Source organism: Geotrypetes seraphini, chromosome 4 (genome assembly GCF_902459505.1).
Source record: "Geotrypetes seraphini chromosome 4, aGeoSer1.1, whole genome shotgun sequence".
NCBI classification, from domain to species: domain Eukaryota; kingdom Metazoa; phylum Chordata; class Amphibia; order Gymnophiona; family Dermophiidae; genus Geotrypetes; species Geotrypetes seraphini.
In genome coordinates, this window is record NC_047087.1 from 91,676,709 (window position 1) to 91,703,529 (window position 26,821).

The 26,821-nt window shown below is 39.4% G+C and overlaps 1 protein-coding gene across 5 annotated transcripts in view; it reads right to left on the reverse strand.

Moving 5' to 3' along the window:
- The window catches only part of ALCAM (activated leukocyte cell adhesion molecule), a 192,325-nt gene that overhangs the window by 56,671 nt on the left and 108,833 nt on the right, over positions 1-26,821 (reverse strand). For all 5 annotated transcript variants that reach the window (XM_033941485.1, XM_033941484.1, XM_033941486.1 and 2 more), the window contains exons 8-9: positions 17,090-17,219; positions 12,575-12,687 (exon numbers count right to left, since the gene is read on the reverse strand). In XM_033941485.1, the coding sequence (XP_033797376.1) occupies positions 12,575-12,687; positions 17,090-17,219 (243 nt within the window). The remainder of the gene's footprint in view (positions 1-12,574; positions 12,688-17,089; positions 17,220-26,821) is intronic.

A 26,821-nucleotide genomic window follows, 5' to 3' on the forward strand; every position in this document is an offset into this window, starting at 1 on the left:
CATACTATTTTGCTGAGGATCACCAGAAAAAGAAAAATCGCTCCCAATACGGCATTTTTTACCATGTCTTGGAGTCTTAGAGAATTTGCCCTAAGTTATGATAATGTACAAAGCAAAATAATAAATCCTGAACATATAATTTTTGGTTAACTTTTTGTGTAAAGTGCTGCTTCACAGATTTTTGTTTATAACTTTGTAAGAACAAATTTTTGGAAGAGGGCAATTACAGTAAATTGAAGAAACTGCTCATCTCCATGGAGTTTCTAATGATTGTCTTCAATGTGAATCCACATATCTAAAAATGAAACTTGAACAGTCCTAGATTAATTTTAGATTTATCACAAGAATTCAAAAGAAAAAAATCAAATTCTTGCTTACCAACCACCCAAAGAAATGAATGAAATGAAAATATCACTGATATAATATGACCAAATTAATATCTTATCCCAAAAGGTTGGGTAAAGGAGCATTCCAGGGCAAGATTAATTTTTCCCAGATAAAGACCATTATTCTGAGGTAATGATCCATATACCAGGATAAAGATCAATACCTTTGGTTCATTATCCCAGTTAAAAAAAAAAATGTCATTGCTTGACCTAGCCATCCAGCAAAAAGATGAGATTTGCAGAATTCCAGACAACTGGCAGCCCCAGCAGATCACAAAGACACAAAACAAATGGAACTTCAAAGCAGTTTTATTGTTGCAAATTACCGTATTTTTCGCTCCATAAGACGCACCTGACCATAAGACGCACCCTAGATTTAGAGAAGGAAAACAAGAAAAAAAAACATTCTGAACCAAATTCTCCCTGCCAGGCTCTGCACCCTGTCCCCACCTCCCTGCCAGACTCTGTACCCTGTCCCCCCTCTGGTGGTCTAGTGGTAGGCCGGGGCAGGGAAGGCTGGGACAGGGCACAGGGCAGACTGGGAAAGGGCATAGGGCTGGCAGACTTAGTTGCAGGCAGGCAGGTAGGCAGGCCTAGTGGCCCACAGGGCCCCTACACCGAGACAGGCAGGCAGGGCCCCCCCTTTACCTCAATTCCTCCCGCGGTCCAGGGCTATAGAGTACGAGCTTTCAGTCTCCTGCCCTTTCCTCCAGCTGACTCCCGTGGAGCAGGACAAGGCAGGATGCAAAACACTCGCACCTGCTTTCTGCACCGCTTTAACTCTGACGCTGCGTCAGAGTCAAAGCGGTGCAGAAGGCAGATGTGAGCGTTTTGCTTCCTGCCTTGTCCTGCACTGCGGGAGTCAGCTGGAGGAAAGGGCAGGAAGGAGTCAGCCGAAGGAAAGGCCCTAAAGAGACATGTTGCTGCTTCGCCGGCTCTTTCCCAGTCCTGATGTCTGTGGGAGTCCTCGCGTTTCAAGCAGGGCAATGGCAGTGCACTGTCAGAGGCCCTTCTCGTTTTTTTACAGCGCCGCTATAGCTGAAAACTTTTTATGCTGCCTTCCCTCGCCGGTGCCGAAAACAGGGAGCTGAAGAGATGTACTTCAGCAACTCTTCCTCCCTGCCGGCGTGGAGTGGCGCTGAGGGTAAGCTTGTAGACAGTGCTATCTATATAGAGGGAGTCAGCCGGAGGAAAGGGCAGGAGGGGGCTGGACCACTGAAGGAATTAAGGTCAGGAGGGGGTGGGTATTCACTCTATAAGAAGCACCCTTATTTCCAACCAATTTTTTGGGGGAAAAAGGTGTGTCTTATAGAGCAAAAAATATGTTAAAGGGAGTTTAAACAAATGTTTGTTGTGGCTAATGTTTCGCCAAAATACTGGCTTTTTTAAGGGCACATTATTAGGTAGGACAATACAAAATCAAAATGATAAATGACAAAACACAAAAGACTTACAACAAAACAAACAAATGTAACATGCAAAATAAATAACAAATATGTATCCAAAAACCTTATACTATGTAAACATATTATGCGTACAATGGGATCCCGACAATTCATAGGATAGGAGACAATTGGTAGGAAGACAATTCATAGGATATAACAATTGATAGGATAAAAATTGGTAGGAAAATTGTCTTCCTACCAATTGTTGCCCTACCTATTACAGGTACCTCTTCATGTCGCCTTCCCTTCCCATGGTTTTTTTGTACATCTCAGCAAGTGTCTACTCCTTCTCTTCCTCCTCCTTCTTACTGGCTATAAGGACCCCATAGAAATTAATGGGTAGCGGCTGGAGGGAGGTTCGCTCTGACATCAGACGGAATGCTTCCGGATCAGCCACTGCCTGTGGATTTGTGAACAACTGCACAGGAAAAAGAGAAGGAGTAGGCCTATTTCTTCTAGGTGGGTAAGCCGCTATTTCTTAAGGGGTGTTGGGGTGCATGGTCCCCCCCCCCCACTACCAAGCTTCTTCCTCTTCCAGGGAATTGGGGGGAGGGGTGTCTTTTGGAGGGGTTGCCACCAAGCTGATGTTTTTTTTAACGGGGTAGGGTTGGGGGCATGGCTCCCCATGCCACCAAGCTTCTAGAGGGGGGTCTTCCAGAGGAACTGCAGCCAAGCTGCTTCTTCTTTTGGGGATAGGGAGGGAGGGGGGTTCAGGGGGGTACAATTGGTAGATGTAACAGGTAGGAAAACAATTAGTAGGATCTTCCTACCAACTGTCGTCCTATCAATTGTCCTATCCTATGAATTGTCTTCCTACCAATTTCATCCTATCAACTGCCTTCCTATGAATTGTCTTCCTACCAATTGTCATAGACTTGTATAATTAGTCAGTGCAACCGTGATGAAGAAATCATTGGCACCTACCCAAAAGGACAAATTGAAACAGCACGTCCTAATGGTGATACAAGCAAGTCCTCATACATCTAAAAGCATATTAAAAGACACAATTTTAGCATACTGCTAAAGCATTCAATATATTAAGACACTGCAGAGGTAGCTGAGGGATGCTATATTCACATTCTTCCTCTGGATCAACATTGCATCAAGAATGTTTGCCTATGGGGTGCTGATTCTAAAAGTATCACAGAAAATTTTAGTAAATAAAACCATCAAAATTAAGCATAAGTAGTCTAGAAGAATGCAAGAAACTCACATATGTTAACCCAATTACTTAAACGATTCGTATATATAACAAATATTTATAATATTAAAAAAAGAATAGTACATCATACCAAAATTGTCAAATGTTAATGAATTCAATGTCGCAGTGCTTGCCAACCTAACCCCTCCCTACCTTTTATTAGGCTGCGCTAGAGGTTTTTAGTGCAGGGATTTAGTGAGCGTCGGAGCACTTATCTCACCAACCCGTGCTAAAAACCTCTAGCGCAGCTTGATTATAAAAAAGGGGGAGGGAGTTAAATCACATTAAAACATTAACAAAACTTTTTAAAACATTACAAATGCTATGGGACTCATAATCAAAACAAAAATACGTCCATAAACCAGCCTCAGTTGGTACTTGGACAACCTAAAAGACATATGCATGAGATCTATGTGCATGCACTGCTTTCAATGCATATTCATTGGGGAAATCCTGAAAACCCGACTGGATTCGGGACCCCTGATTTAGGCGTTAGGTGCTGCAAAATGCCATGCAATAGGCGCCTAGCGCACAATTAATTTTTAACAATTATTGAGATTATGAAGGGTATATTGCCAATTAAGTTAGGCGCCTAAGAGGCATCTAACTTTAAGAGCCTTTTATAGAATCAGCCCATCAATGACTACCACTACCGTTGCTAATTCTATATTGTGTCACCTTTTAAAACTGTCACTTGAAGTTTTTTTTTGCTTTATCTTCATGCATTCCTGGTAGTCTGATAATTAGTCAGGTATCCTCTGAGTGGAGGCATGCAGTTATATTATCCTCACCTCATGATCTTTAAAGTTGTTCCTTCTAGGCTCTAAATTACCGTATTTTTAGCTCCATAAGACACACTTTTTCCACCCCCAAAAAGGGGGTGGAGAAGTGGGTGTGTCTTATGGAACGAATACACCTCCCCCTCGCCCCGGTACCTTTTTTTAACTGGTGGTGGTCCAGTGCGGTCTCCTGCTAGACGGCTGCTTTTCTCATTGCAGAGCGGTGCATAACACAGGAGTACAACCTTTGCGCTTCCTGCCTGGTCCTGCGCCGCTCCGTGATTGGCTGGGTTCATCTTAGGCCCCCTCCTTCACCTAAAAGATCTTGTTTTGGGTGTTTGGGACTTGGATGATTTTTTGGTTGGAAATGTGTTCTAAACATGTAGTTCTAAACATGTAGTGGCGGTCTGGGCGATTAAACTGCTGAATGTACAGGTAGGCCATTCTTGAAAAACAAACAAACCACATTTTGGATGTTTTTTTTGAGAATGGACATTAGTCTCTGGTGTCCCATTTATATTTCTGCAATGGATTCGTTGTTGGTCTAATCAGCTTTATATCCATTTCAGATTGCTCAAAATTCTGCAGCAAAGGTTTTATTAGTGATGAACTACTTAGGGTCTTTGACCCCACTCTTACATACTTTTATTAGTACACAAGGCTCTTAAACATGAAAATACTGACTGTAGCAATATTATTAGGAACATATAGATCAGCTACTCTCCTCAGATCTACAAATCACTATCAGATGTATCAAATTGCCGGCATGCATGTTTGTGTGTAACTTGAGAGCAAGTTTTCTCAGAAGCAACACCTATGTTATGAAATGGATTATCATTAATTTTGGGTCAAATGTCAAATTTATTAGAGTTTAGAAAGAGTCATAAAACATTGAAACAAATGTGTTTTATGACACTTTCTAAACTCTAATAAATTTGCCCATGCAAATTCCATATAATGATATAGTGATGAATAAATTAGTAGATTTTGATGCAGTGATATAATGAGATTATAATTTTAAATTGAGATTTTATATGTTTATATTTAGTTTATTGTATGTAATTTCTGCATAGGAAGTGGTATGGCCAGTAGGAAAAAGGAGTTATTGATGCCCCTGTATACGACTTCGGTGAGACCTCATTTAGAATATTGTACACAATTCTGGAGGCTGCACCTTCAAAAAGATATAAAAAGGATGGAGTCAGTCCAGAGGAAGGCTACTAAAATGGTGCATGGTCTTCATCAGGAGGTGTATGGTGACAAATTTAAAAATCTCAATCTGTATACTTTGGAGGAAAGACAGAAAAGGGTAGATATGATAGAGACATTTAAATACCTACATAATGTAAATGCGTATGAGTCGAGTCTCTTTCATTTGAAAGGAAACTCTGCAATGAGAGGGCATAGGATGAAGTTAAGAGGTGATAGGCTCCGGAGTAATCTAAGGAAATACTTTTTTACAGAGTGATAGATGTGTGGTACAGTCTCCTGGAAGAGGTGGTGGAGACAGAGACTGTGTCTGAATTCAATAGGGCCTGGGTTAGGCACGTGGGATCTCTCGGAGAGAGAAAGAGATAATGGTTGCTGCAGATGGGCCATTTGGCCTTTATCTGCCATCATGTTTCTATGATTATACATATTATGTTGTAACTTATGTGATCAATGGACACAGCAGGCTATAAGTTTTAATAATATGCAATTAATCAAATACGATGATCATCATCCTCAGCACCATTATTTCAATGTTTAAGGATTCTTATGGAAAAATTATGTCTTACCTGATTTTTTTCCCCTTTAGTTGCAACAGATGAATCCAGATACTCTACCAACAGGTAGAGACAGAGAGCATTGACTCCTTTCCCACATGAAGTAGAGAAACAAGTGCTAATAAGAAAACCATGAACTGGAACCACTGCAAACAGATAACTGGGCTTACATGAAATTATAGCATACACAAAGGAGACAAAACAGGACTCTGGATTCATCTGCTTCACCTAAATAAAAGAAAATTATCAGTAAGACATCATTTTTCATTCCTTAGCGTCTGCAGCAGATGAATTCAGATGCTTGTGGAATGTAGCAAAGCAGTCCTTACCCGGGGCAGAATGTCAAAACTGATATGGACAATACTGAAGCACCATATGAGACCTCCATCCATGCAGCCATATCCAGACAATAATGCTTGGAAAAAGTATGCAAAGATGACCAAGTTGCTGCTCTACATTTTTCATCTAAAGACAGGACTCGCAATTCAGCCCAAGAAATCACTAAAGCTCTAGTAGAATGCACTCTAAGGTTACCTGGAAGTTGTTTACCAGGCAGCATGTAAGAGGCCACTATAGTTTCCTTAATCCAATGAACTATATTAGGTTTGGAAGCCGCCAAACCCTTGTTTGGACCCAAGAAATGTACAAAAAGATTGTCTGAGTGGTGGAATTCATTGGTAGATTGAAGACACTAAAGAAATATATGATGAACATGCAGAAAGTGAAGCATAGTAACACAGCTAATAATGATACTGAAGAAGTGAAGCATAGTGTCAGTGTTCCCGCTAAGCTGCGCTGGGGTGCGCTGACGCACAAAATATTACCTCGCAGCGCACAAGTTTCTCGTCACAGCGCACACAGTGTAGAGCACAGTTCTTCAACCGCCGGTCCGCAAACAAAATCTTGCCGGTCCGCGAAGGATTCGGTCCCCGCCGCAACGAAAGGCCGGCGTCAGCTGACTTGCAACTTCCTGTTGCAGTCGCTGTGCCGGGACTCCTGCCTTCGCCGGGACTCCTGCCTTCCACCGCGTTTGCCTCCTGCCTTGTCTCCGCACCTCCAGACCAGCAGCGGCAGCTGTGTATGCTTTTAACTTCGGCACAGAGCTGCCCCTAATCAATAGTTTAGCGCGGTTTCATAAGGCAGCCTCGGGGCCTTTGCTAGGCCGGCCCACATCGCATCATCGAAGCGGGCCGGCTATCAAAGGCCCCGAGGCTGCCTCATGAAACCGCGCTAAACTATTGATTAGGGGCAGCTCTGTGCCGAAGTTAAAAGCATACAGAGCTGCCGCTGCTGGTCTGAACTCTTGGGCCGCTGAAGGAGGGCAAAAAGCAGCTGTCCTGGAGGTTTCCCTTCCTCTCGCCTTTACAGGTTCCTTTTTTCCACCTTTTTTTTTTTCCTTCAAACGGCAACGGGCCCCAGCATCGACATCAATCAAGTAAGTTCCACTGTCAATCAAGCGGTTCTGCTCGGCCAAAGCTTCCCCTGTGACATGAGCCACCCTCAGGGGAAAGAAAGTGACCCACAAAGGTGAGGGGAAGGGGGGCAGATGATGGAAGTTGGGGGGGGGGAGAGAGAGAGAGAGAGAGAAGGGGCAGATGATGGAATGGAGGAGATGAGAGAGAAGGGGACAGATGATGGAAGTGAGAAGAAGGGAGAGAGAGCAGAAGGCAGATGGATGTCAGTTGAGAAGGGAGAGCAGATGCTGAATGGAAGTGGGGAAAGAACACATACTGGATGGAAGGAGGAGATAAATAAAGGGGGAAGAAAATAGTAAGATAATGGAGGGGTGAGGGAAAGGGGTGACAAGCTGTGTGTAGACACAGTGAAAAGAGGGAAACGGGACTAAATAGTAAGAAAGAATTTAATTTAGATGGAGGCAGAAAATAGAGAAGGAAGACCAGAGAAGAAAAGGGAAGAGAGAGCAGAGAATGATCAGATCTGAGTGGAGGAAATGAGAAGAGAGATATGCTAAAAACCACAGGGGGGAGGGAAGGATAGAGATGCCAGACCATGAGGGGAACAGAAGGAAGATGATGGATGCTAGACCAAATTGGGGGGGGGGGGGGGGGGGCAGGAGGAGAGATGGCAGGGAAAGACAGACAGTGAATGGAAGGGGCAGATGCTGGACTGAAGAGACAGAGAAGGTTATCATGCTGCTGTACCGGGCCATGGTACGCCCTCACCTGGAGTACTGCGTCCAGCACTGGTACTTTAAGAAGGACACGGTACTACTCGAAAGGATCCAGAGAAGAGCAACTAAAATGGTTAAGGGGCTGGAGGAGTTGCCGTACAGCGAAAGATTAGAGAAACTGGGCCTCTTCTCCCTTGAGCAGAGGAGATTGAGAGGGGACATGATAGAAACATTCAAGGTACTGAAGGGAATAGACTTAGTAGCTAAGGCAGGGAGAACGAGAGGGCACTCTCTAAAGTTGAAAGGGGATAGATTCCATACAAACGTAAGGAAGTTCTGTGGTAGAAAGCAACATATTTATTTGGCTCATAACTTGCTGGCGCCCGATATTTTTAGCTCACAGTGAAAAAAGTTTGCTCACAACACCCGCCCGCTTAGAGGGAACACTGTCCCATCGTGTGACAGGGCCAAGCGGTCTACCCATCACATATTCACACCCCCCAAGCACCTCTGTTCACTGTAAAAACATAAATACAGGGTTACACACACATTCCACATTCCTTAAAATCTGAGTCCTCCCTGGACTCCATCCTGACGTTCCATTGATCCTCCCGGTCTTTGATAGCATCTGGTGCCATTACCGTCATTCCACTGGTTCCCACTGTCCCAGCAGGACTGCTTCTCAGTCATTTGGACTCTCCCAGCTTCTCCATTACTTGGTTGTCTTATCCAGCATACTGGATCCAGCGTACTGAAGGCTCTCCCAGCCCCATAGTCATCTTCTCGCCAATGCACACACCTAGGACTCCTAGCTGCTCTGTCACCCAGTCATCTTATCCAGCACACATGCACTGAGGGTTCTCTCAGCCCCTCAGTTGTCTTCTTGCCGAAGCACACACTGAGGACTCTCCTGGATTCTCCTTCACCATTCCCACCTCCGGTCGTCAAGCCTAAGCCTCTCGACTCCAGGCTCTACTGGGTCCCCAGCTACTTCTTCAGCTCTTTCCCTACCAGTGTATAGGTCCCCGCAGACCCTCCCACCACTGGGCTTTCTCTGTTGCACCAGCCCTCCCTGTCAGGACTGGTCAGCCACACTGGGCCAGATCTCTCTCTCTCTCTGCTGGTGTTTAGATCCCTGCAGACCCTCCCACCACTGAGCTTTCTCTGCTGCACCAGTCCCCCCTGTCAGGGTTTACTGGGAGTTAGGCTGAAGCCAGCATTCCCCCCCCCCCCCTCCTGAGGGTCATCCAGCTACCAAAGGAGCTTCTTGCTTCCTGAGCTCTCTGTGCTAGGAGCTGTTCTTTTCAGCATCACAACCCACTCAGGGTGAGTGGACAGCTCCCAGCAACACTGGCAGCTCTTATGCAAATCAGCTCTCCTCTAAGGCTCCTTGAGCTCCACTGCTCGGGCTCCTTCCACTTGCCAGTGACAGGTACTCCACCCTGTCACACATAATAACAAAGTTACTATGATACTGAAGAAATACATAACAAGCATCCAGAAACTGAAGCACAGAAAGTTCATTTTTATAATCCTCCTCTTGAAAAGTTAGTAGAAATAATGGCTGATTGAGATGAAAAGCCAATACCACTTTAGGCAAAAAAGAAGGAACAGTATGAATTGTTATACTTGCCTCCAAGAACCGGAGGAGCGTATTCTGGCAAGCCAATGCCTGAAGCTCAGATACCCTACCGATGAAAGAGTGACCAGAAAAACAACTTGAATGTAAGATTCTTCAGGGTAGTCATTCACAAAGGCTCAAATGAAGCCTTCAGGAGTAATTTCAAAATGAGATTCAGATTCCAATCAGGACATGGAGGATGAAGTAGAGTTTTAAGACAATTTATGCCCTTCAAAAACTGCACTACATAAGGATGAAAGGCCAAGGATGACCTTGATAACAAGCCAGAGCCACTACCTGTACTCAAAGATAATTGTAAGCCGATCCTTTGGAAAGTCCGTCTTGCAAAAAAGCCAATATATGAGGCAATGCGAACTGAAATGGAGAGATAGCCTGCTGAGAACACCATGCTTCAAACACATGAAAGACTCTAGCATATGCAGCCAAAGTGGATCATATCCGCACCTGTAATAATGTTGCAATCACATCTTCTAAATGACCCTTCTGCCTCTGCTTTAATCTCTCAAGAGCCAAGCTATAAGACCAAAATAGGAGGGATCCTTCATCTGTATTGGACCCTGCAAGAAAATACCCTGTGTGATTGGAAATTGGAATGATTGATCCATGAGAATTTGAACCAGATCCACAGACAACAGTCATCTGGGCCAATCCAGAGTCACTAGAATCATGAAACCTTGATGGTTCTGAATGCACTGGAGCACTCTTTTTATCATTTGCCACAGCAGAAACACATCTATCAGATGATGCCATCTGAGAGTAAGATTACCACCATTCTGTTTGTCCTCTGAGAAATAAAAGATAAAAAATTCAAAAACCTAATGGGGAAGAAGTACTCTATAACAAATAATAGGCATGAGTAAAAAAAAACAACAACAAACTTACAAAAAACAACACTTAGTTAAGAAACACTGTCTTGAATTGAGCTCCAGTGACATGCATCTGACCAACTCCATGGAAAGACAAAACATGGAGCCATAAAAGGTAGAGTGACTCTAAAGCTTCACATTTATTCTAAGCCCCAGAGAAACTTCCCACATGGGCTTCATCTACTCATTGAAAAAATATGACCACATCACAGAGGCATACCACGACTCACACTGGCTCCCAATAAAAGTAAGAGTACACTTCAAATTCTATTGCCTACTAATTAATGAGTTAAATATTCAAAAATTAGTATAACTTTTGGTGATCTATGGCAATGCAAGTTATGCTTTGTCAGCTACTTGATGAATACTGGGCCAACAACAAATAGGCCTTGCCTTGAACTAGCAGAGCCCCATGAAATTCCATATAGGGTGCCAGGCTGGGATAGGCATTTCATAACCACAATTAGGAGCACTAGGGATGCCAATAGCTAGGTAATGAGTTGTAGAAAGCTCTCAATGCCTGCCTGAGAGAGGTCTTTAACAGCCAAAGATACATATATGCCTAGTTTTCATAAATATGCTTTAACTGACAGTAATCAGACACTTAATTGCACTCCAAATTTTATCCCAATGTTCACTTTAAATTTTCCATGCAAAATTCTCAGGATACAGATGTGGCGGGGCATAATCAAAAGATATGTCTAAATCTATTTTGGGCTTATGTCGCTAGTCACCCAAAGTCGGACATGGGAAAAGGTCCATTTTTGATAAATACAATCAACATATATATATATATTTTTTTTTTTTTCCAAAAATTGTCTAACTGTACGTCCAGCCATCTGATCATCCAGACTGCTAAGTTGTCCATCTTTATACCCTATTTTCATCCAAAAATTCGTCCAAGTCAAAATCGCCTAGAAAAAGACCTTTTAGACATGGGTGGGGTCAGCAAAGTGATGGACTGGACACCCAAACATTGCACCAGAGTAGCGGGGTACCTTACAGGGCACTGCTGTGAACTTCACAAAAAGGGTGCCACACACACATCTCACCAGAACAACCTTATAGGTCATGGTGAGCCCCCCCCAAAACACCCCCCAGAATCGACTAGACCCACCTGTCTTACCACCCCAATAGCCCTTATGGCTGCAGGTACCACTTATATGGCAGTACATAAGGGTTTGGGGTGTTTTGGGGATGCATGTTTCACCATGCATGTAATGGTTAGAGTGGCTTATGGGCCTTGGTCCTTCTCTCCATGGTTCACTAACCCACATCCCAGACCACTTAAGCCACTTCTGTGCAGCTCTACTAGACTTTCCTATGCCAGTATGCCAGGTACTGATGTTCTGGAGGCAGATATGTAAAGTTGTTATTACGATTTTTATGGCGGGGGGGGGTGTCAGTGATCATTGGGGTAGTGTGTAGGGGTCTGTACTTTGTCCCTACAGTGGTAATCTAGTCACAATGGATACCTTCTTGTGACTTAGACCTGGTTTCAGATGGCCTAAGTCACAACGTCCAAGTTCCGTCTAGGCAGTGTTGTAGAACTTTCGGTTAAATATACAGTACAACTAAGTCTAGGACGGCCCACGTCCCGCCCAAATCCCACCCTCACCACTCCTCCAAAAACACCCCTTTTAGCTCTGGGCATACTGCAGCACTATGAAGGCCTAAGTCATTTTTAGATACATCTAAAACCCAGTTCGATTATCGGCACTTGGACGACTTGTCTCACTGATTGTCTAAGTGCCCATTTAGGCCGGTTTTTAGACGTATTTCCATTTCAATTATGAGCCCCCTAGGCTTTAATCCTTTAACTATTTAACAGGCTTCAGCGGTGCCACTTAGAGCTCAATTTCTCTCACTGCTCTGTGATGTATACACCCTCCTCGTCATTAGCCTTTGACATAAACTTATCTTACTACTTTTCATAATTTACTTATCTTAAAGCTATTTTTAGCTCCATGGTTATTTAGACTATAGCAGCTTAAAAATAGCTTTAAGATACGAGCAGTGAGAAAAATCGAACTCTACGTGGCACTGCTGAAGTCTGTTAAATAGTTAAAGGATTAAAGTCTGTATCCCAAGGATTTTGCATGGAATAACTAAAAAGTAAGACTTTGTTGAAGATAGTATGCCAACTTTATAAGAATGCTGGAGCTCTGAAGATTCTACATTCAGGAAAGCATCTGATGTCACTTGAATCATCAGTGTGATATTATAGAACATGCATATCTTTGAGAAGATAAAATAAATTCACAATATATCTCTATGGAAATTGCATGAAGCTTAAAACAGCAGAAAAATAGTAAATAAAAGGCAGCAATGTGAAAGAGTAATATCAAAAATATTTACCTTTGTCCAAATTACAGGAACATCTCTACTGGAAGATGCAGTACAAGACACAGGTAGAGCTTCTCCAACTTGTTTAATAACTTCACCGCTTGGTATCAATGACAAATCCAAATCTGAGAAAGAATGTTATTCAAGAATTTCAGAATACTTTCATTTGTAATTAAAATACTAGGCAATGCTGCATGATGAGATGTAGCCCTGTTTTTTTTTTTTAAAAAAAGGTTTCTAATATTCAATAATAACAATATCCTGACAAGGATCCAAAATTGCTTTACATGTAACAGAAGTTCTCCCTAGGTAGAAAGATAAATTGGTCACACAAGTGGGTGATGACATCATCTGACAATACTGAAATAGAGCATCTCTTTCAAACTCCCCCACAGTGTGTCTCTGCATGACCTTCTGTTAGTTAGAAAGCAAAACTTCAATTCAAGGTGAGGTAAGAGAGATTATGTGATTGATTTATCCTGCTGTCTATAGAGGATCCCCATTATAGATAACCAATTTACTGGTCAACACTCATTTTGGTGCCTCAAACGTAAGACCTGTTTCTGGGTATATTTGACCTGCTGATTCTAAAAATGGCACTAATCTTATCCTATCAGCTCTAGTTTTTGAGATACAAAACATGTGCCATATATCACTCTTCACTCTGCTTGCCTATTAAAAAAATCAGGATATTTTAATGTAGTGTTTAAATTAATATCTTTTAAGAATGAAGGAAACATATTAAAAATTAAAAGAAAAGTGTACAACATGAAAATCTACTTATTTCATACTCCTTCCGGCCAGCAGGCCCGCCTCTTTAAAATGGCGGGCCTTCCCTTCGCCGGTTCATCCTGGGATGCTCCATTTAGTGGTCTGAGGCCATATGTCCCGTTCTGCCTTTAAGCCCGAGTAGCCTAATGGCAATCTCCCCAATCCACCTTCCCCCTAGTGAAATGTTCCCTTATTGGCAGACTGATCCCACCTGGTACATCTTAGGATACATCAGAAACCCAAAAACCTAGGGAAATCTATTGATTATGTAAACAGCGCTTTTTTGCTGACAGTGATCGCGTTTTCCAATACATGGATCTCTGCAGTGACTTTTGCCTAACAGAACTGGAACACATTCACAGATAGGTGCTTGGTTCTTTTTTTTTTTGGCTGACTAATATATGCACTACACTGATGTTTTTTGAACTTTTGAAGCAACTTGACTAGAACACATTATTAAGACCAAGCGAGTATAACAAAAAGTAATTAAGAGAGTTTAATAAAGTTTATGAAGTTTTTTTTATACCAAGGATATATGCCTACAACAGCCTTTGAAGCTGACATAGAGTTCCAGGTGTCGTTAATCCCTGGGAATACTGAGGTCTTTTTCTCCATTTTAAAAAATTCTCTTAGTATGTGGTGTAGTTCCTGGTACCATATAATTGAATATTTTTGTGTATGCTTGAACATCTTAGGATATACCAGGGGGGACAAAGTGCCACCATTTTTTTTTTTTCTAAAATGGCAGCACCAGAAGCAGGAGTAAGTGGGTATCACTCCTGCTGCTTTTCAGGTATATGTTGGGGGGATGGGCACACTAGACATTGCTTATCACAGGTAAGGGTACCTGGTTGGGGGGAGCCAGATATGGATTGCACATGCTAGGGGACTGTAGCCAAGTATCTCACAATAAGCTCTTGGAACAGGAATAGTTGCAGTGGATCCAACTTGCCTGGTGAAGGTGCTAAGTAACCACACTTAGATATATCTATATATGTATTATATATCTATGGGTGTGTCTATATTTTTTCCTTTGGCTGGACTTATGATTGAAAACTAATGGCCTAAGGGTGAACTAATATACAAGCTGTGATGGTCAACTATATTTTTTACTTGATGGTACTATCTATATTTATATGGATCTTTCTCCTGTGCATCTAGATATTTAATTACAGAAGAAAAAAAAATCATATGGAAACAGTCATCATGGGTGAGGAAAATACTTGTAAAATCAGTTTATTATTGAAAGCATTATTGAAAATCATAACTCATTGCAGTCTACTGCCAGCAAGGTGACATATGACAAGACCAATGTTTACATCATCTATTTTCATTAATTCTCAGAGGTAGAAGTATCTAAAAATATCAGCTTCTGCTTTTATAATTTTCAATCAAGGCTTTTTTCTTGAAGGCAGGTATTTAATACTTGCACCTTTTTTTCTCTCTACCAGCCCCAGGGAAATGAGAGAAGCGGAGGAGCTGGATTACATTACATTTTTTGCTCTATTCAGCCTACTCCTCCCTTCAGGAGGTGGAGGGAAGGACTATACAGAAAAAGAAGCACTGGTTAATAGAGTAGGGCACTGGTTAATAGAGTAGAGTCAGAAAACACAAAAAAGGTCCACCACAATAGTTTCACAGCAACAACCGCAGTGCAAAAGACAAAAAACATGGAACTGATGATCTTGAGATCCAATTTATTGGAAAAATGGTGCAGAGGTATATAGAGTAAAATGTACAATAACACAAAAGACACAGTAATAATTTGTGGCGTAGACCCGGCACGGGCTGCGTTTCGGTCATGACAATGACCTTCTTCCGGGGTCTAGTCTTGCTAATAGCCACAATCTTAAAAATAAAACCACAATGCAATAAAAAAAACTATGTGCACAATGAGCATATAATTTATAATAATATATAATATTTATAATTTATATAATATATAATTTGCATATAATGGAAGTGACAGGTATGCAAATCTCTCACATGCATATTCATTAGGAATATCTTGAAAACCTGACTGGCTGGGGGGTCCCCCAGGACAGGGTTGAGAACCACTGATGTAAACACACATAATCAAGACAACATACAGTATACCAGGGGTCTCAAAGTCCCTCCTTGAGGACCGCAATCCAGTCGGGTTTTCAGGATTTCCCTAATGAATGTGCATGAGATCTATGTGCATGCACTGCTTTCAATGCATATTCATTAGGGAAATCCTGAAAACCCGACTGGATTGCGACTTTGAGATCCCTGCAGTATACAGTATCATTCCAGAATTTGTCTTAGCATGCAAAAACACTTGTACTAATGCTTACTCAACTAATAAAGAAATCCCAAATAAAGACCTTACCCCCAGATACTCTAATCGGCACCCATGTCGGCAGCTGTTTATTGCATATCAATCACACAACAGCATCGGTTACAGAATCACATCTGATTCATACAGAGATAGGTGGTTGAAATGTAGGCCTGGAAAACACGGGCCTACATTTCAGCCACCTATCTTTGTCGCAGGATCCTAAAAACACCCCTTCCACATCCAAAATTGGCAGGTGAGATGCCCACTCCCTCCTACCTGAGAACACCCAACACCTCACCCCAATACCCCATCCTGACACTACCAACACCCTATCCTGATACCCCCTGAACCCCAACACTCCACCCTGACCCGACACCCCCACCCTGACACCCCATCCAGACACCCCTAACATTTTCCACACAACCCCATACCTTAAATAATCCTGTGAGAGGGATACCCACTCCCTCCTGCCGATTGGGGGGGGAAGGCATCTTCTGTCCGCCGCAGCTGGCTTAGCTGATTGTGGCAGAGCAATTCTCCCCCTACCCCCACACCCCTGGATCAGCTTAGCTGGTAGGACTCCCAGAAGCTGCGGCTTCACAGGGAATTCTGCTGGCTCAGCTGATCAGGGATAAATTCCCCTGACATGATCAGCTTATGGCATGCTGCGGTCTGGTTTTAGGATCCTGCGGCAAAGATAGGCAGCTGAAATGTAAGCCTGAGTTTTCTGGGCCTATATTTCAGCTGCCTATTTTTGAATGAATCATGACTAAGTAGCTGCTTTAGCCTGCCTAACGCCACTTCCGGCTTTGGCCATGCCTACTTTGGCGTTCCGTGGCCTAATGTGGCTACCTAGTTGCGATTCTAGCGCTTTTTATTTAGGCATCAATAGGTGCTTTGTCTGTGCCAGTTTTTGCTGTTTCTAACAGTGTTTTTCAATTAACTTAGGTGCCGGCAGGGTGCCTACAGACACCTATGTTTAGGCACTAGTTTTAGAATTTCCCCCTTTATACCCAACATGCTTTGAAAAGGAAGAAAGTCTCTTGTGGGGCACAAGGAAATTATAAATCTTCAATACATCACAATTTATTGATACATTTAAAACACTATGAAAGTAGCAACGTACAATGCAGTATATGCCTAGCCATTTTATATAACTGCTGATTAATAAGGAGAGCAATATTGCATTCAAAGATTTCTGGCATGCTGATCTTGCTGGAGAGTCTTCTCCAGAAGTATTTCAAGCAAATATTACTGACAGTTAAATTGAAAAATCTATAACTCAATACTGTGATACTCAATTTTCAATCTGATCTTACAAAAGCATACAGAAATTTTGGTTCAATATCTGAAGCAAAACTGTACTTTATCTACCTAGTGTTTATTTGAAAGTCTTACACAAAATAAGTTTTGATCAATGCTAAGTTAAGGTAAGAAAACAAAAAGGTACTTACAATGCACAGTGACAGTAGTTGAAGCAAGCATGTTCTGGTCAGTCAGAGAACACTTATAGTCTCCTGTTGCATTACGTTTTACATCTGTTAGTGTGTAAGTGTTTGAACTTTTTATTCCTTCCTGTTGTTCCTTTTCATAAATAAAGAACAGCGAAGAGTATTTTAAAGTAGTGGAGACCATGAAATTGCATTTTCACAATATTTGCTTTGTTTTTAAACAGCTAATACAAAAATCAGCAAAGTTATTTACCTCTAGCAGGTGTTTTCTGAGGACAACAGGCCAATCATTCTCTCAACTGGGTGACATCATCCGACGGTGCCCGGTATGGACTCTGCCCAGTGCTGTCTCTTTAAGAGGCCTATGGCAGCATCCCACCATGAATGTGCAGGCACCTGACATGTGAGCAATGGACCAGTGGTCTATTGACATGGATGGAAAAGACTCCAAGGAAAGGAGGAGGGTTTATGAGAATGATTAGCCTGCCGTCCTCACAAAACACCTGCTATAGATAAGTATCAACTATGTTTCCACAATAGCAGGGACTGTGTAACAATGGAGTCAGAAAAAGTGTCAAATAGCAAAATACAGACTGACTCGATCAATATAGCCAACATATGAGGAGGACGAGCACTGCTATCTTCAGAGCTCAGAGACTTGTAACTCTGAAGAGGGGAAATAAATCCTCTCTTGGGATAAGAGTTTTTCATCCAATCATAGCTAGACCGCAGTTTGAACTCCATTATCAGTGTGTCTTTTTTGCAAGCATTTTGTGTGTGTGGCGGGGTCTCCTGAAGCAGACGCCGAAACGGGGCCGCGTCGGGACCCTGAATATAGCTTTATGCTTACAAGATAAGTTCATTTTCTGTACAACCTGAATGCAATCTTCCAATTTTTGAAAAAGCATAATTGAACAAAGAATTATCTCAGATATTAGTATTGCAAATATCATAAACCTATTGCCTTCTTGAGTTGGACCTGCTTACTGCATGTCTAGCTATGATTGGATGAAAAACTCTTATCCCAAGAGAGGATTTATTTCCCCTCTTCAGAGTTACAAGTCTCTGAGCTCTGAAGATAGCAGTGCTCGTCCTCCTCATATGTTGGCTATATTGATCGAGTCAGTCTGTATTTTGCTATAGATAAGTATCATACTATATTTTAATCTAATCTAATATTTGCGCGTTGCACAAACCTAAACAGGCTCTAGGTGACTTAAAGAAAGAAAAGGATAGTTGAGGTATAGAGGGAAGGGCAGGAGAGGAAGAAAAGGAGAAGATTTCAGTGGTTCAAAGGGGGCTTTCATGAGGGTTGAAAGTATAAGATTAAGATCTCAAGCAATTGGAGGAGGTTTGATTGGTTCTTTGGTATGAAAAAAGCCTTTCATGAATCTAGAGACCAAAGGATGGGCAGATAATGTTTTTTTTAGCTGGAAGAATATGAAAAGCATTTATAGTACTGAGATGTACTCTGATTGAAGTAATTTTAAGACAACTATGGTTGGGGCGTGGCTTGGAGACGAAGGAGAATGGTCGGGTGACTGAACTGCTCTGTGAAAAAGGCTCAAATAAATAAAATATAGCTACAGAAAAACAGTTGAAATTCATTAAAAAGACGAGGATCAACAGCATAATGGCATCGGGTAAGCTGACAAAAGCTAACTCAGTAGGAGGAAGTAATAAAAGATCAAAAATAGAGCCGATAGCCCCCTCTAAAGTTCCATTGCCAACGGATGAGGCAGAAGATATTGACATTGTTAAGGAACTGCGGCAGATAAAGGAAATAGTTTTACAAAATGCAAAGAATATACAGGAAGTTAAAGAAGAGCTGGCAGGGCTTAAATTAAGTTTGAAGGTGGTGGATGTTAAAGTGGAGCAATTAGATAAGAGAGTGGAAAAAACAGAAAAAGAAATAGCTCATTGCAAGAGAGACTGTAAAGAAATAGAAATATTAAAGAGAGATCTTGAGGATGTTTCCAATCGCGAAAGAAGAAATAATTTAAGGCTGATTGGGATCCCGGAAGGGGTAGAAAAAAATAATCCTATTGCCTTTCTTGAGCAATTTTTACCAAAAATTCTACCTCTGACAGTTAAATTTCCTCTGGAAATAGAGAGGGCGCACAGGGTCCCGACTAAAAGATATGATAATCAAAAGGGTCCGCATCCTTTAATTTGTAAGCTGCTCCTTTATCAGCATGTGGAGGAAATTATAAGACTGGCAAAAGAAAATAAGACCTTGAAGTGCCAGGATTCTAAAATATATATAGTGCCAGATTTTGCAAAAGCAACAGCTCAAAAAAGGAAAAAATTGCTTGAATTGAGACCACAGCTTAGAGCGATTGGAGCAAGGTACGGTTTAATGTACCCAGCTATTATGAGGGTCACTTTTGCAAATAAAACTTCAAACTTTGATGATCCTTTGAAATTAAAAGAATTCTTAGAGCAATGTGAACAGCCTATGAATACATAAACTGAGACTAGAATTTAACAGAAGGATTGGAGTAAGAAATACTTTGATTCTGAGATGTTTTTTTTTTTTTTTTTTTTTCCTCTCTTCATTTGATTTTTTATTTGTTTTGATTGGTTTCTGATATAGAATATTTTATGGAGAATTGGACTTTGGGAGTTACAGTTAAAAATGGAACAGATTTGAATTGCTGATGGAACTGAATGGAAGGATGTGGATGCAAGGATTCTATGATGACATCATTCCACATGCTATGAATCTCAGGGATATTAATGTGAATGAACATTCTGATGTCTCTGATTGAGGTGGATATTAAAAGTTAAATATAAACTAAGAATGACTGGCTCTAATTGTTGAAATTAGGCTCCCTACAGAAGTTAGGGCAGTTTTAAGTAACATTTCCAGCCCTTTATCTGATATTGATGTTCCAGGCAATAAACAGCAATTTATAGGATCCTGCTATAGACTCTTTTTGAAGTGCTGGAATATATTGATGTCAGCTTTATAACATTCTTGACACTTTAGAATTGAATATAGTCTAGCTGAGGTCAAAGAGCACTTTATATTAATGGAAACACTCATGATTTCAAAGATTAAGGAAAGGGCGGTAGATGATGGAGATTTCCTTAAGTGCATAGGACTCTTTACATGAAAAGAGGTGGTTTAAACAGAAAAAGAATTGTATTGGATGATTACTTGAACTGCGCTAAAAAAGGAAAAGAATTTGGAAATATGAAGGAGACAGAAGCCTGATTGCAGATAAATCCTAAATTTTAAAGAGAATATAAACTTATTATAAAAAAATGCAAGTTGTTTGGAAGAAGAAGTGACTTGAAAGAAGTGAAAGAAAGATCAAGGAAAGTATGAGATGTAAAGGATAAAGCAGTATCTGAACAGGATTTAAGAATAATGTAATGTTTTGTAAAGCAAAGAACATCAGATTTCTTTTGGATTGACTCTTCAGTGTATGAATGACTCTGTAGAAACATAGATGACAATTTAAATATAATGAAACTGGAAAGTGTGGTTGGATTTATTCAGACTTTTATATGACTATAATATATTAAAGGAACTGAAACTGTTTAGGGATTTTATGAAAAAAAAAGGGAATGAACGATAAAAATGGATGCATAATAGTGATGAATTAGTTAAAACAAGCAGCTGATATAAAGACATGAAGAATTGAAGAGATGGGGAGAAGCTGAATATGCTTGGAGAGTTTTTCTACACAAAGCGGAAGATTGATGAAATTGTTTATTTATGATATATAATGATATATTTTAATATCACTTTAATGTTTAAGGTTAAGAAGGTGATTTTAGATTAATTAAAGGGGGTATGCAATTAGAAAATTGAATAATTTATTAACATGTAATTGTTTTCACAGGAATACAATAATATTGATTTATTTATTTGTAGTAAATTCAATTTAATATTAAAAGATATTGGTATAAGAAAATGAGTTTGTTGGGCATGTGAGGGAAAGATTCTGAATTTATAGATGTTTTATAATTTAAGGATAAGTGGGGAGGGGAGTGAGGGTGGAAGAAGAAAAGGGAATGGAGGAAAAAAGGTGGAATAGGGGGGGGAAAAAGAAAAAAAAAAGAAAAAAAGGGGAAGGAGGGGAAGAAAGAAAAAAAAAAGAATAAAAAAAAAATAAAAAAAAAAAAGGAAATTTGAACTTAGTAGATTATTTGAAAGATATTATATTATATAATGTAGCTTATTAGGAGTGATAAATGATGTATATGGCAGAGCCTGAAGGGAGCTTTTTGTCACCTGATTATATATGAGCGTTTCCAAGTTTGCATTATTAATTGGGGGGGGAAGGGAGGGAGTAGGGAGGGGAATGGGAGGAAGAGATGTTGGTATAGTATTTATTAAAGATTTTGTGAATTGGGGGAAATATGTTGATAGAGAGATAGGGAGGTGTTGGGGGGAAGGGGACCGAGATAATTTACAGTATGGATATAAGGAAAAGGAGTATAATATGATATTGAAGTGGAGATTCTTAGATATTAAATTTTTATTTGTGTAATGACTTTCAAAATATTTTCTTTAAATGTTAATGGCCTGAATCACCCAGTAAAAAGGAAAAAGGTAATGTCATATATCAAACAACAAAATATAGATATATGTTTTCTGCAGGAGACACATTTGTCTGGGATAGAGTCTATGAAGCTGTCAGATAATTGGATAAAACAATGTTTATTTGCACCAGCGATAAAAAAGAAGGCAGGAGTAGCAATATTGATAAATAAAAAATGTCCAGCAACGTTTAATATGATTAAGGCAGATCCTCTAGGAAGGTGGGTACTTGTTGACATGAGCATGGGCAATAATACAATGGCGTTGTTAAATGTATATGCCCCTAATTCGAATCAAAGTGAATTCTTTAAGTCTCTACAACAATTAATTTTACCACTGGCTACTACTAATTTAGTGGTGGCTGGGGACTTCAATGCTGTTATAGATCCAATAATGGATAAAAAACCAAGTAGAATTATGAAATCAATGGGGTTAGATAATTTGATACAATCATGTAATTTAAAAGATATATGGCGTATTCTTCATTTTAATGATCGGGAATTTACATTTTGTTCACATGTTCATCAATCATTTTCAAGAATTGATTATATTTTTGTTTCAGATCAGATAGTACAGAAAGTTGTAAAAGCTGACATAGAACCAATAATAATATCTGATCATGGTGGTGTGTGGATAGAAGTTAATTTAGTAGATCAAGATAATTCTAAACCGGTATGGAGGTTTGATAATGCATTGCTTGCTGATTCTAAATTTTGCACAGAATTTCAGACTAAAATTAATGAATATTTTTTACTTAATGATTTAGAGGAAATGTCGATTGGAATTTTATGGGATGCTTTCAAAGCAACTATGAGAGGACAAATTATATCATATTCTGCATATAAAAAGAAACAGCTAAGAAAGCAATATGTAAATTTGGAAAAAGAAATTAAAAATTTGGAATTAAAATTGGTTAATAAATGGGAACAGGAGACATTTCAAATATTGTTAAAAAAAAAATGTGAATATAATGAAATTTCCTCTGGGTTAGTAAGGAAAGATATTTTTGCTCAACAAGCGGTATATTATGGTAGTGCAAATAAGGCTGGAAGATTATTGGCAAATTATTTAAAAGCAAAGAAAAGGAAGGAAAAAATAAACATAATTAAGGATGAGTTAGGCAATTCACATTCTCAAATTGGAAATATATTAAAACAATTTTAAAAATATTATAAGTCACTATATTCTTCGGAGTCTTATTTAAATAAAGAGAAAGATGGGTTGGATTTTTTGAGTTTAATTGAAGGTCCTAAGGTTCCTGATCATATAAAAGGAAGTTTAGATAAACCTATATCATTAAAAGAGTTACAAATGGAATTGAAATCCCTTAGAGTTGGGACCGCTCCAGGTGGAGATGGATTTACAGTAGAGTTTTATAAAGAATTTCAAATTTCCCTATTACCATATTTATTAAAATTATATCAGGATCAACTGAATAAAGGTTGTATATCAGGCACTATGGCAGAATCTTTAACTATTGTTTTGCCAAAGCCAAATAAAGATCCAACATTGGTGTCAAATTACAGGCCTATATCTTTAATAAATGTAGATGGTAAATTATTAGCTAAGATTTTAGCATTAAGATTGGCTAAAGCTCTTCCGCATATAATAGGAATGAATCAAACTGGATTTGTTGCTCAGAGACACTCTTCTAATAATACTAGACTGGCATTTCAGATGTATTATTTAACAAAACAAATTAATGATCCGGCTTTTTCGGTATCACTAGATGCTGAAAAGGCTTTTGATCGTGTAGAATGGAATTTCATGTATCAAGCTATGGAGTGGTTTGGTATTGGATCCGGATTTATACAAATGATTCAAACACTGTATAGCTCCCCAACTGCTCGCTTATATATAAATAATAATATTTCAGATGCTTTTAAATTGCAGAGGGGAGTTAGACAAGGTTGTCCATTATCTCCTTTGCTCTTTGATATAGTTCTTGAACCCTTATTATTAGCTATTCGACAGGCAAAGGACATACAGGGTATTCCATGTGCTGAAGTGGAATATAAAGTATCTGCTTATGCAGATGACATCTTGCTTCATTTGAGGAATCCGGAAACAACAATTCCATGTCTACTGAAGGTAATAGATACATTTGGAAAATTCTCAGGATACAAAATAAATTGGACTAAATCAGAGATTTTACCTTTAAATGTGCATTGTACAAAAGGTATATTTGATTCTTTCCCTTTTATATGGAAAGAGGATGGAATAAAGTACTTAGGTATTTGGTTGAATAAAACACTCGAAGAGACAATGAGAATAAATCAAAAAATTTTATTACAAAAAGTAACAGAGATGTGTGAGCAATGGAATCCTTTACATTTGTCCTGGTGGGGAAGAGTTCAAACTGTTAAAATGATGATTTTGCCTGTGGTTTGCTATCAATTGGGAATGATACCAGTGTTTTTTCAGGGGTCTTTCTATAAAAAATTAAATAGTATTCTGGTTAAATTTATTTGGCTGGGTAAAATTACAAGAGTGGCTTTAGTGTCTTTGCAAAGACCAATTGAGGAGGGTGGGGTAAATTTTCCCAATTTTTATAGGTATCATCAGGCCTATATCATGCGCCAAGGTATGTATTGGGTCCTCCCAGAGCTTTTGGAACAATTACCAGAGTGGTTAAAGGTGGAGAGATCACTTATCTTTCCACTTAGGCTTGATCTTTTGCTTGGTATAAAAGTGCCTAGAATACGTAAGGACAATAGAGTATTAATGGATACTTGGAAAACATTAAGGTTTATAGACAAATTAACTACTGATTCTATTTTAAAATCGAAACAACAGACTATTTGGGTAAACTCCAAGATACAAATAGGCGGGTTTAAGGTTGTCTGGAAAGATTGGATTAAAGCAGGTATAAGATCATTAACGGAAGTAATTGATAATGGTAAGATGCTTGAATTTTCACAATTGCAACATAAATATGGTCTGAATAAAAAACAAAGTTTTAAGTGGTTGCAATTGAAGCAGGCTATTCAGGTGGGGTTCCCTGAATGGAAATCTTTAAATGATCATTACAGCTTAGAATTCTTATGTTTCCAGGCAGATTTTCTGGGTCATCAGGCCGCAAAGTGGTATAAAATTATATCTAATTATTTGAATAAGAAGCCTAAAAATGGATTAAGAGATATTTGGAGCATTGAGATTAAGCATCAGATTAATGCATCTCAATGGCCACGTATTTGGTCTTGGAGAATTAAAGGTACGATGTCAGCATCTATTAGGCAAACATGGTTCTTTTTGTTGCATAGAGCATTCTGGACCCCTACTAGATTACAAAAATTAGATTGCTCTAAGTCTAATAGATGCTGGCATTGTAAAATTGAAGTTGGAACTTTAGACCATCTTTTATTTTATTGTCCATGTATTCAGGCATTTTGGATATCAATCTGGGATCAAGTCAACATATTGATGGAGAGTCATGTGGCATTATCCTATGACACAGTGGTTTTTGGAATGTGTATGAGGGCCAAATGCCAAATATCTGCAGCAAACAATAAATTATTGATGATTCTTACTGGTGTGGGAATTCAGCAAATAACAACTAATTGGAAAGACTGTTCTAGACTGAATTGTAGTTTCTGGTGGAACTCAGTTTGTCATATGTACAAGATGGAAAGATTTCTTGCAGTACAAAGGGGGTATTTTAAAAGGTTTCAAGAGGTGTGGAGGCCATTAATTGATTATTATAATGATTAAGATTTATTCTTTTTCCTTAGGGGATAATTTATAGAAATGGGGTGGGGTGGGGGGGATAGGATAATTTAGTTAGCTAGCGATATATTTCAACTGATTAATGGATATAAGAAACATGGTATATAGGTATGAATAGAAAAGGAAAGAGGGTAAAATTATTGGAAATATGTTGTTATGAAATATAAGGGGATATATGTACTATGATGAGATATATATTGTTGTGCATTACTTTGTATAATAAAATGAATAAAGAGTTTGAGGAAGAAAGGGTGGGGGGAGGGACAGATTTAATGTAAGATTAATTGTATTATGAAAGAGGGATGTATAAGTATGTATAAGTTTGGATGAAATATTTTGTTGATATGGGAAGGGATGGGAGGTGGATGGGGGGTATTAAAACATGTATAATAATATTGTTTAAGAATGTCAAGTGAGTTATGTGAATTAATTGTAATAATATTGTACACTTGTTGAAAGAAATAAAAAGGAATAAAGATTAAAAAAAAAAAAAAAAAAAAAAAGACAACTATGGTTCCCTCTCTTTCTCCAGCTCAGTATACAGGAACCCAGATTTATCCAACCTTATTGACACAGAACAAAGGATCTCTTCTTCATCCCAATCTATGATTCATAGCTCTTCCACCATTAGATACTTTTATACTTTCTGCACCAGTGTTAGACATAATTGAAGCTTCTAGAAAGCCTTCCACACAGCATTGCTACCACTTCAGGTGAATTTGTTTTACACTGTAGTGTGATCAGTACTCGTTATGTCCAGACACATATCCTTTTCCATCAGTCCTGGACTATCTCCTACACCTTTCCAACTCTGGTCTTAAAATTACTTCAGTCAGAATACATCTCAGAAAAGAATGAACCAAGTGTTTAAATGAAGGAGCAGTGTTAAATCACTGCCATTTGAAACTGCAGGGGATGAGGGGTCTCACCTCAGCCGGACCTGTAGTAAGATTTATGGAAGACTAATCAGTTACATAAACAAATACGTGCCTGTCTTAGTCAGATGCTAGGGAAAACCATAATCTCCTTACCCAAGGTTCGTTATTTTGCCAGTTTATACTAAGAACAGAGAGACCCAGGCATTATGAAATACTTTTATTATGAAAATAGCCAGCAGCAATAACTAATTATTGTTCACAACATATCCGAATACATATATGAAACTCAGCACATAATTATCACACCACCCTTGCTAGATAAATGAGTAAAACTAATTCTTACACTCTAAATAATTCCTTATAATAATAATTCCTGATTAGCTGCAACTAAAAATATAGCTTATCACCACAGTTATTTCACTTCCTTGTCCCAAAGACAATAGAATTCTCTCTCTAATCCAGCTGAAAAGACAATAGAATCCCTTATTCTCACCACATAGATTAGGCTTCAGCAAAATCGGGGAGAAGGAATTGGTGTCTTTCCTCCGCTTAGCAGATATAGAAATTCTTCTGTTT